The sequence below is a fragment of the Chinchilla lanigera genome, unplaced genomic scaffold, assembly GCF_000276665.1.
Source record: "Chinchilla lanigera isolate Chin_1 unplaced genomic scaffold, ChiLan1.0 scaffold00068, whole genome shotgun sequence".
NCBI lineage: Eukaryota > Metazoa > Chordata > Mammalia > Rodentia > Chinchillidae > Chinchilla > Chinchilla lanigera.
The window spans coordinates 6,221,557-6,232,903 of record NW_004955469.1 but is presented as its reverse complement, the minus strand read 5'-3'; the positions used below and the strand labels follow the sequence as shown (position 1 = coordinate 6,232,903).

Genomic DNA, 11,347 nt, shown 5'->3' with positions numbered 1-11,347 from the left:
TGCTGTGTATAGTATATTTGAGGTCAAGTAGTGTAATACCTTTAGCTTTTTTGTTTTGAGACAAGAGCTCACTATGTAGTTCAGGCTGGCCTTGAACTCACAGCAGTCTGCCTGCCTCAGCCTCCTAAGTGCTGGGATCACAGGTGTGCGCCACCACCCCTGGCTCCCAAGTGTTAGATGGTTGTCAAACATTTTTGCTGTGGGGAGCAGGTAATGAGGCCTGTTTGGGATGCGTGCTGTTTGCACTGCCTGAACAGTGCTTGTTGAGGCCGCTGGCCTAGCAGAGCCTGAGTTGGCAGTAGGGTCTGGTGAGTCAGATCACACTCCCCACAACATCAAGGCACATCAAAGGGAAAGACACAAGTGACCTCTGGTGGAGGATGGGGCAAGGCGGGATGGGGTTGGTTGGAAGCGAGTGTTCCGCATGAGTCAGGAGTGCCAAGGGCGCCCTTGCCACGGCACAGGGTGTTATCCACTCAACCCCCATGCCACCCTAAAGGTATGCAGCGCCGAACACATCCATTGGAAGGGAATGTCCAGCTCTTCAGGAGGCTAAGGTAGGACGACTGCTCTGGCCGCGGGGTTTAGGGCCGGCTGGGACCACATAGCCGCACCGTCTTGAACACAAAGTCCCCAAAGAATCAGAGGCTCCAGTTTATTAAACAAGCCAACCAATCATGTATGGCAAAAGATAGAAGCAAGCCGGGCATAGTGGCACATGCCTGTGATCCCAGCACTTGGGAGGCTGAGGCAGGAGGATTGCTGTGAGTGAGGCCAGCCTGAACTGCACGGTGAAACCTTTTCCCAAAAAGAGTATCAACAACAACAAAGGATGGAAGCAGTCTACAAAGTCCTGGCTCCTCACCCTAGCTGGCCTCCTCCAGTTGGGCTTGCTTCACCCCAGCTGTGGAGGCCAGGAGCCAAGTTCCCTGGGCACAGAGCAGGTTGTGAGGCCGAGGAGACAGGGATGGCAGGGCAGGTAAGACCAGCATGGCAGACACTGAGGGGAAAGCTGAGGGACCACTAAAGCTGCTCCTGTTTAGCAGGTGGGTGATACATTCTCTTGTCCACTCAGCAAATGTTTATTGTGCTGAGCAGTTACTTTCGGGCTTTTGGCCACACAGCTCCTCTGACCCCGTCCTGAGCTCCCAGCTCATCCCAGGCCCAGGCCACTATAAGCCACTGCCTGGGCCCTGGCCCCCTCTACAGTCTCAGCTTTGTGTCTTTGTGAAGGAAAGGAGGAAGCCAGCTCCCATATGGGGACCCTGGTCTCAGGAAATGCAGCAAGGGATATGTGGCTGGGGCAGCGGCCAGTTTCAGTGACACTGGACACCTCCCTCCTCCTCGGCAGATTCCAGGGGTGGTCTGAGAAGGCTGTCCAGTCACATCCCGCAGACTCTATGAGGTAAACCTTTTGTTTTTTTTCCCTTTGTGTTGTAAACAACAACCCTTAGTAGGTCTTTTCCCCAAAGACATGGCCTTGAGAAAACTCCAGTGCCTGTGCTTTAATAAGATAGGGTTTTGGAAAAACTGCTGCGTGGAGCACCTGTGTTAGAGAAACACTTGACCTCCGGGGCTCGGTGTAGCAGCAGTGCCGTGGGCTCATGTGACAGAGCAGAAGGCTGGGAACCTCCTGTTCCTCGTGGCTCGCTCACCGTCCTCTCCTTTCTCCTGGGCAGGTCTCTGTATCCCCTTGTGTGTCTGTAGCACGTCGTCTGTCTCCGCTTTGCCTCCCCTCGTGGCATCTCAGCCTCTCTAGTGTTCAGCAGATGTCTGCTGGAGCTTCGGGACCAGGGGACTGCGTGCGCGTGTCCCTCCCTACGGGAGTCTCAAGGCTAGGCCCGGGCTTCTTGTTGGCAGGAACACTGCCCCTGGGGTGCCTTGTGGCTCAAAGCTTGCTGGAAGCTGGTGTGGTGAGGGTCACAGGCCTGAGATGCTCTGTGAGCCGCGGGCAGATGGCAGGTGGGCGTCCTGGAGCCCAGGCCGTCCCATAGGAGTCGTCACTGGAGACGCCGACCTGAGAGGGCAGCGCCTTCTGCTAAACTGCAGGGAGGCACCAAGCGCCGAGGACAGAGACTGAGGCCCAGGAGACCTGCTCCTACGGTTCTGCTCACAGCAGTCCTCTTGAATTTGAAGCAAGGCTGAGGCTACTCTTCCTGAAGGAAGAGAAAAAAAGGAAAGACGGCAGTGAGGTGGGGCCCCGCCTGCCCACAGAGCCCCATGGTATTTCAGTGGCTGTTTCATGGGGTGGGCTCCAGGGCAGAAGATGACGCCATTCACTGAGACAGCACAGAAGGGGGAGCCGTGGGGTGGGGTGAGGACGAGCTCGGTTTTAGGGCTCACTGAGAGCAGAGCTGTGGGATAACAGGAGCAGACGTCCAGATGAGCGTGGTCGGAGGGGAGGGAGGTTTTAAGTCACTAGGCGTGAAGTGCTTGAGGTCACGCAAGTAGATGAGTCCTCCGGACATACGGAGAGCAAATGAGTAGGGCTCCCAGAAGGAGTCCTCAGAGACCTCCACCCACCAGGTCTCAAGGAGGATGACTGGGGTCGGGGGCAGACAGTAGAAGACCCAGAAGCATATGGTGTCCCTGAAGCTAAGGACAGAGGCTCCCCGAGGCAGGACTGCCTGCTTGCGCAGCATATCTGAGGGCTGGTGTTGGCCGCCCAGGCCTCAGTGCGTCTCTGTTTATCTCCCTGGGGTTGGTAGCCCTGCCTGTGGGTACCAGGTGCATGGGGTGCCCACCTCCGGAGGCTGTGCCGCTGGGAGCTGTCCTGGCCTGGCACCTGGGGCGTGGGGCTGGCCATGAGGATGCACAGACCCGTGAGGATCAGGCAGGTGGGCACGGCGCCGATGAGGACCTTGAGGGTGACCACCACCTCGGCTGCCTGTTTGCACGCTCCCACCTTGTACCCTGCAAACCTGGAGAAATACACCCCGCTGTCCAGTCAGGGACTGCTGAGCACCCACCCACTCCTGAGATTTGACTTCATTTCTGGGCCGGGTCAGCCTAGTTATGGAAGAGGGCAGGTCAAGAGCACCAGCGAGTTCAGAGAGCTGAGAACATGAGAACCGGGGCTTCTGAAGGGGGACATTGCCCAGGAGAGGCCCCTCGCCGTGTGCACCAGAAGGGGAGGTCCCCACATGCCACAGTGCGCAGCCATGCCCAGGCTCACGGTCGTCCCAAACTGGCTAGGGTGGCTCCGCCTCCTCTTCCCACCCTGCTGGTCTCTTGTGCCTCTGGGTTTCCCCGCCCTTGGGACTGACTCTAGACTGAGGGTGGAGATGCCCAGGGCACACGCGCTCGAGAGCTTGGTGAAGAAGACGTAGGATGAGTAGAAGATGGTCTCCAGGCCTGGGCCGTGTCGGTGCTGCAGCTGGAAGTCGTCCACCACATCTGGCAGCATGGACCTGGGAGAGGCACGTAGAATTAGCCCTCCTTATCACCTTGACCTTGACAGCTGCCTGTGAGCTCTCTAGGGACAGAGACTGAGCTGGCACTCCCTCTGCCCAGGACCAGCCTGCAGACAGCAGACGTGTGCTCGGCCTGCACCAGTCATTCCTGCCATGGGGGCCCTTTTCACAGGGCCTCTTTCTCCCGCCAGGCTGGATCTAGGAGCCTAGGACAGCAGGGACACGGAGGGAGAGACCCTCTCCCGCCTCCCCCACCTACCAGGGGAGCAGCAAGGACACAGCAATGCTCACGCCAGAGACAAAGGCCACAACATATGCCACGGGCGCTGTGGGCAGAGCAGCCAGCAAGACCGCGAAAGGCACCATCACCTGGGGAGAGAGACCACGAGCTGTCCCTCCCCACGCCCGGGGTGCTCGTCACCCGCATGCTCAGCACGTTTTAGCAGTGAGGCCCTGAGCCAGGCTCTGCAGAGGCAGGGGAATGCCCGGCCCTCCCTGCCAGCTTCAGGAGACCCGGACTCCGCGGGCACACCCTGCCGCCCCAGCCTCACTTCTGTCTCACTCACACAGATGCCAAGGGCCGACATCCTCTTCCCAAATCGCTGGAGAACCCACTCCCACAGTGGGGTGCTCAGCACAGCCGAGACCTGTGGGCAGATGGCGTCACCACCCCAGGCCCCTGCAGCCAGCAGCCCCCTCTGGGTCTGAGCGCAGCCTCACCCTGGCCCCCGGCTTATGCCAAGGCAGTTAACTCTGACCCTGGCCACAGTTCATGCTGTGCTGTCGTGCAAGTGCCTAAGGCCAAAGCAGAGTCCAGAGTGTGCAGCACTGGAGCTCTGGTCACTCGTGACCCCAGTGGACGCCAGGCCCCTCACCAGGATGGTTAGCACCAGGCTCTGGACGTGGTCTTGTAGCTGGGCAGCGTGTGTACAGAAGAGGACCAGGTAGCTCTGCTCCACCTGAGGGTGTGGACAGGATGTGGGCATGGGCAGGCGACGGCAGAAACTCAGGAGTCAAAGGCAAGGCAGGGTCTCAAGTCTGGCTTCTCCTCTGGGACCTTGAACCCAGGTTGCTGCCACCATCATGCAGTCACCCTCACAAAGGATGCAGAGATGAGCACCATTCCCAGTCCACCGCCACCCGTCGCACAGCTAAGACCACGTGGACTGGGCACGCGGGGAAACCAGCCCAGACACCAGCTTCCTAGGACCTTGGACCGCCAGGCCCACAGCCCCACCCAGGTCTCTCCTTGCAGCACCAGTCTCAGGTTCCTCCTGTAAAACTCCAGGCTGACTCTGCTGTGGTAGGCCAGGACCCCGAATCTCTGCAGGGCCTACAGGGCCAGTCATTGCAGTGGAGTCTGCTGGCCACGGTACCTGCACTGCAGCTGAGATGAACAGGAAGGAGACCACCAGCTTCACATAGGGTGGGTGTCTGGTTGTCAGGCCCAGGCCGGCAAAAAAGCCGAGGCCTTGGCCCGAGGCTGGGTCAACGGGGTCTGTAATACAGGAAGTAACACCCTGGCTTGACAGATTAAAGCCCCAACAGGAGCCTTGTCCCCAGCTGCTGGCTCCCACGCCCTCACCGCACCTCCATACCTGGCTGCTCCTTGACGCCCAGGCAGAGCAGAGTGATGCACGCGGGGTAAGTCACAGCAACCACAGCGGCCGCGATGGAGTAGAGGCGAGTCTGCGGGACGGGACAGAAGTGGGCTGAGGGTGATGTGGCCAACTCATGGAGGCAGGGCAGCACACTTCCACGGCGAGCAGAGGGACTGTTAAGTTTAGTCCAAAATGTCCCCTGAAGTCTCTTGTGTTCAGGGCAGGGGCTTTCAAAGGTGTCTGGCCCTTGGGGCCCTGCGCTCATCAGTGGATCTGTCCATCAGTGCGATCCTCCTCTGATGACAGTATAGGAGGGGCGGGAAACTCGGGGGGAGCGCGGGGGCTGCCTGGTCCCTGGTCCCTTCAGGCTCAGCTCCCAGCTGCCACGAGGTGAGAGGTCTGCTCCGCTGTGCACTTGCCGCCACGGTGTTCTGCCTCCCCTCGGGCCCACGGCGAAGGAGCCACCAAGCAGTGGCCAAAGCCTCTGAGACCACGGGCCAAAATAAACCCTTCCTCCTTTAAGTTGCTTTGGTCACAGTGGCAAACAGCTGACTAACACAGGGTCCTTCATCCAAGCTCAGAGAGGCAGGATTCCCTCCGTCAAGTCACCAGAAGGGCCTGGGTGCTCCTTCCACACACGGCCCCTGCTGGTGACCTTGTGCCTCCTGCATGGAAAGGAGGCATTGATGCCACCAGGGACCACAGTGCTCACGTACGCGCGTGTGTGTGTGTGTGTGTGTGTGTGTGTGTGTGTGTGTGTGTCGGGTACTAGGGAACCACCACTGAGCTCCACCCCCAGCTTCATTCCTGCCCTGCAGGGGTGTAGAGGAGATAGGTTGGCACTTGGGGCTCACACCCTCAGCTAGAGGAGTGGGAAGGCATCAGGGCACAGTGAACCACCCAAAGGACAAGCGGGAGAAGGGCTAGTGGAGAAGCAGCCCTGGAGGTGGCAACCCCGAAGAGGGGCTCGTTGCCTCCTCGCGCACTCACGGCGTCTGGGGAGACAGCAGCAGGCCCAGGGAGCTCACAGTGGTTGAACCCGTGGGCACCAGACACAACCAGCCCATGGACGGTGGCTCCCATCAGCGTCCCTGCCATTTCCATTGTCATCCCTGGAGACAGAGCACATGCGAGTGACCAAGCCAGCCATGGGATTCCAGGGGCAGCACGCTCCCGCCAGACCCCGGGCTGCACTCACGATACGCGGTGGCAGAGTCTCGTTCCCTGGGGCTCGGGGTGAGCAGCATGGTGAGTGCTGTGTAGGGCACCTGGAAGAACTGGGGTGGCCTGGCAGACCTTAGGGTGATGGTCCCTGGTACCCACACTTTGCCCCATGAAGGCCCACACCCACCCTGTCCCGTCCTGGCACCCAGGGCCAGTCTGACCATCTCTACTGGTCATCTGACTCTCAGAGGCAGAGGCTCACATGGGCCAGCAGAGCTCAGGATGGCTCCCAGGCACTGGTGGGTGGGCAACAGTAGTGGACTTCTGGCTTGGTCCCCTTCCCCCAACAGTAACCACGCCAGCACTGGGGTCCAACAGAACCAGGCCCAGGAAACAAGGCCACCTGCTTACCGTGGCCAGGGCCTGGAAGAGGCAGTAGAACGTGGTGTACCAAAGTCCTCGCAGGCTGGCGAAGGGAGGCAGGAACCACAGGAAGAAGTAGGCCAGGCTGAGAAAGGGTGTGCAGCCCAGTATCCTGGAGAGCACAGCGGAGGTTGGGGGCGCAGCACCAGGACAGGGACCTCCGCTGGTCCTGGGGCTCCCAGCTTGGGAAGTGAGTGTAGTGGAGGGGGCACTCGGGTGCTTGGCGGTACCATTCCCAGTATTAAGGACATGGGGACATAAGCAAGTTGCACTTCCTCTCTGAGACCTTCCACGGCCCCCGCTGAGCCTGACCACACTGGGCCACAGGCCGGGCCTGCGATCCATGCAGACTCAAGCCCTGCGCCATCTGGTAAGGGAGACCCAAAAATGCCCCACAGGCCCCCCCAGTCCTCCCAAGGCTCCTCCAGTCTTGATCCCCAACCACCCACAGGCTGTCCACTAAGACAGGCTGCAACCAGCATGTGACCCCGGGGCCAGAGCTGGGTTCCTGGATCCAAAGCACCGAGGGACTGCTCACCAGGGCATGAGCTGTCCGGACCCTGTCCTCCTACTTCTGTTGATGAAGAACCCAGCCACAGGGTCGGCAACTGCCCCGGACACCTTGCCTCCAAACAGGACAAGGGACACCTGCGCAGCGGGGATCTGAAACCCACAGGGAGGGGAGGACAGCAAAGGCCCAGCAGAGTCAGACATGGTACCACCCAGGCTGGCCACTCCCCAGGAGGGAGATGCAGGAACCCTCTGGAGCCAGAGCCAGGCGGAAAGGGCTGCTGGAGGGCTGCGGGGCCGAGGACCCAAAGGTTCTGAGGCGAGTGAAGGAGGCCAAGGGAGGGAGTGGATGGCTGCAGCCAGCACACCCATCGCCCCCCTGTCCTGTCTCCTGTGGGGAAAACTCAGGGACCTTCACCCGCATGCCTCCCTCGCCCAGCTGACAGAGCGGACATTGTGTTTCACAATATAAATGTCAAACTGATTTTTCTGACCACATAAATGACACACTCATTCATCATTTCTTGAATGATAGAAAACACCATTAAGCAAAGCTCATCTGAAATCCCATCATCCTGAGGCAATTGCAGGAGCATCGTCCTTTCATGTAATTTCTTCTGTGCATTTGACATTTATAATTTTATGTTAAGGGGAGCAGGTTGGGGTCATCAAAGAAATGACTACCTTATTTTTTAATTTTTCGGGGTTTTTTTTGAGACAAGTTCTTACTATACAGTTCACATTGGCCTTCACTACGGGCCTAGAGTGGCCTCGAATTTGCCGTGATCCTCCTGCCTCAGCTTCCCAAGTGCTGGCATTACAGATGTGCACAACCACGCCCGGTTTAAAAATTTGTTTTTGCTTATCTTCTATCCTCTATCATGCCATCCGATAGCCAACATTAACATCTGAGTGTATATCCTTACAATTTTCTTCAAACTCATCTTGACCGCATATAGGCACATGCATACATGTACCCACGTACAAACACATCTCAGAAATGTCTTGTTCTGCAAGAATGAGGTCATTTTATATACTCTGCTCCACTTCTAGCATTTTTTGGACAGTACTAAGTCACCTGGTAGAGATCATGCATTTGAATAGCTGCACAGTGGCCCATTTGGTGGACTTACTACCATTTACTTCTCCACCTGCTCCTCTGCTGCAGGGTGTTCGCGTTGCTTCTCTTTCCCGCTATGAACAGGCTGCAGTGCACATCCATGAGGTGGACGCTGTCGCCCACTGCGCTTGGGCCTTTGTGAGGCTCAGGTCCAAGGCTGTCCACCAAGGGCAGCGGGAGGGCACAACCACATGCAAAGGGCGATGCAAATGGGGACCTGGGCTGCTGCCCACACTCACCTGGGCCACATCGAGCAGGAAGAGCTGCAGGTAAAAGGATATGGCACTGGAGGCCACCTGGTTGGGGACGCCCCCAAAGCCATAGCACACCTTGGTACAGAATGAGAGGCGACCAGCACTGCTGTCCTGCAGGAGACATGGCAACAATTCTGTATCCCCACAGACAAGTGACAGCTCCCCACAAGCAACCCGAGGACACACTGATGTTTGTGGGCTTTTCCAGAAACCTCTTCACCCCATTTTGCCCCACATCATCCTAAGGGGAAGTAAGAATTGTAAAGAAGGACCTGAGCCATGACCTCTAAATCTTTCTAGGGGGAAATTGTTCCCCACATTTCCGCCCATGCTTCCTGCTTTGGGCTGCTTTAATTTACCAAGTCAGCAATTGGAGTGAGCTGTGTATCAGGAGACCCGGCCTCGAGCCCTTTGTCACCTACCCCGCGTGGCCTTGAATAAATCACTTTATCTCTCTAAGTCTTATTCTTTCTCATCTGTCAAATGCAATATTCCTGCCAACCTCACAAGCTTGTTTCACTGATAAATGATGGTGCCTCTGAGAACTGACAGAAATGCTTCAGGACTTTTGCCTGCCAGCTGCTGACCTGCTGGAAGCCTGAAATCAGTTATGGTGAGAATATTTACCTCATAGAAATCAGCAAATATTGCAGGTTAGAGCTTCCCCCAGCTTTCTTTTCCTGGAGAGACGAGCCCTCTGTCACCCACATGGTGGCCTGACCAGCATCTCAGCTCAGCTGGTGATAACCCAGCTCCCACTCAGACCCCACTGTCAAGCCAGTCAAAACCCGCGGTCCCGCTGCGCTAAACAGCACTGCAGTCTGCTTAGTGGCTCAGGCCATAAGCCTAGGTGTCATCCTTGACTCCTCCAGTTCCTCTGTCTAATCTATCAGTGGCTTCTGTGCTTCTGGTTTTGTTTCCTACAGCTGATTTCACCCAGCAACTTGCAACTTTTTTTGGAGGGGCCAGGCAGTACTGGGATTAAACCTAGGGCCTTTACACTCTGTGACATCCTCAGCCTTTTTTTAGATTTTGAGGCCGGGTCTTGGTTTGTTTTGTTTTGTGACAGGGACTCACTATGTATTTCAGGCTGGCCTTGGAGCCTAGGCTGGCTTTGAACTCTCGGCAACCCTCCTGCTTCCGCCTCCCGAGTGCTGGGATTACAGGCGTGCACCACTACACTCGGCTTAAGTCAGGGTTTTGTTAAGTCTCTAAATTGCCCAGGAATTTTCAGTCTTCTTTCCTCAGCCTTCCAGAGTGCTGGCATTACAGGCATGCCCCACCATGCGTGGCTTGGGAGCTTTTTAATTTTTTTTTTTTTTTTTTTTGGGCCGGGTTTTCCTTTTTTGTTTCGGGTTGGCTTGAACTCACAGTGGTCCTCATGCCTCAGCCTCCTGAGTGCTGGGATTATAGGCGTGCGCCACCACATCCAGCCCAGGAGCTTTTAATATGAATCGGATCATGTCTCCTCTCTGCTGAAAGTTTTCTATAACTTGCAATTTCAGTCTGAATAACTCCCAAGTCCTCACCACAGCCTTCACGAGCCCACTCAGTCGGCCCCCACTCCCTGACCCGCTTCCTACCACTCACGATGCTCAAGCCTGCAGCTGTCCCAGGAGCGTCCCACTTCCCATCTCTTCCACCTGGGTGGGCTCTTGTGCGCCTCGAAGAGCACGCTCTCGCCACTCAGGTGTGAGCAAAATGCCATCACTCGGAGGCTTCTCCTACTCCCTCTCACAACTGTACCGCCTGCCTCTCCCTCCCAGAACAGAAGCTCTGGAGCATTACCGGTAGCTTTCATTCACCAGGTGCCCCCAATACCTACAACGGTGGATTTGTAGTAAGTGCTCAGAATATACTTTGAGCAAAAAGATGGTCATGCACTGCTCATAGCGGTGCTATTTTTTTTGCCTGTGACTCCGGCACTCGGGAGGCTGAGGTGAGGCTGGGCTGCAGAGTGAAAGCCTATCACAGAAACTAAACCAAAAAAGCGTTATTTCTCCCAGGGCGCTGGGAACCCTCCTTCCTCACCCTTTGGGGACCGAGAGGAGGCGTGGCAGGGGACCAGGGCTCTGTCCGCATTCCTATCTGTGGACAGCACCCTGGCCTCTTTGGAAGGGAAGGAGGCCCAGATAAGGGTTTTATCCGCCCCGTGCACAAGCTTCCTACCCAGAGGCCACACTTGAAGGAGGATGCGTGCTCCTCTGATGTTTGTGTGGTTATTTCAACTTCTGAAAACCTGTAACACCAGGCAGAATCTACCGCCGCAGCCCTTCCTTCCCCGCAGTGGGGCTCCGCTCCCCCTAAATGGGCATGGAGCCTTCACAGTGGCAGTTCTCCTGCCTAAGTCTAGGTCCTTCGCCTTGGCTGGGCGTAAGGGTCGCAGTCAGACTCGCGGTGGTGACCAGCGAAGGTCCTCCCGTGTAAACCGCAGCTCGAGGCACCCCATGGGCTGTCAGCCCCGCCGGGGACTGCGCTTGCAATGCTGGCGCTCCCGCCCCTAACCTCACCCCAGGCTCCTAAACGTCCCACGACCCCGCGCAGCCGCACACACATCTGGGGGCTGGAGTGTGCTCTCCAGGTGGCCTTGAACTCATGGGTTCAAGCAGTCTCTTGCCTCAGCCTCCCCGTGGCACTGCAGGGGAGCCCACGGGTCTCCGCGGGGCACAGCGCCGCGCCTGGAGCCGCCTGACCGCACTGGTGGGGAGGGGACGCCACTCCGCGGGGCTGCGCTCCGGGGACACGGCCCGGGTCCCTACCTCCCCTCGGCGCGCCCCGAGCAGCGCAAACCAGGCTGCGGCGGACGCTGCCGACACCTGTGGCGCCCACCGCGGAGTCCGGACCGGGCCGCCTAGTCCTCCG

At 57.7% G+C, this 11,347-nt stretch overlaps 1 protein-coding gene across 1 annotated transcript; it reads right to left on the bottom strand.

The window, feature by feature from the left end:
- Positions 1-636: 636 nt before the first annotated feature.
- On the bottom strand, positions 637-10,193 carry Mfsd2b (major facilitator superfamily domain containing 2B). Its single transcript, XM_013522566.1, has 14 exons — positions 10,076-10,193; positions 8,471-8,670; positions 7,140-7,264; positions 6,590-6,713; positions 6,213-6,291; positions 6,005-6,126; positions 5,012-5,102; positions 4,790-4,911; positions 4,289-4,372; positions 3,980-4,060; positions 3,673-3,782; positions 3,267-3,410; positions 2,745-2,921; positions 637-2,156 (listed from the first exon to the last, which is right to left on the bottom strand). Exons 1-14 carry the CDS (start codon positions 10,191-10,193, stop codon positions 2,111-2,113), a joined length of 1,623 nt encoding a protein of 540 aa, XP_013378020.1. The 3' UTR covers positions 637-2,110.
- Positions 10,194-11,347: the final 1,154 nt, after the last annotated feature.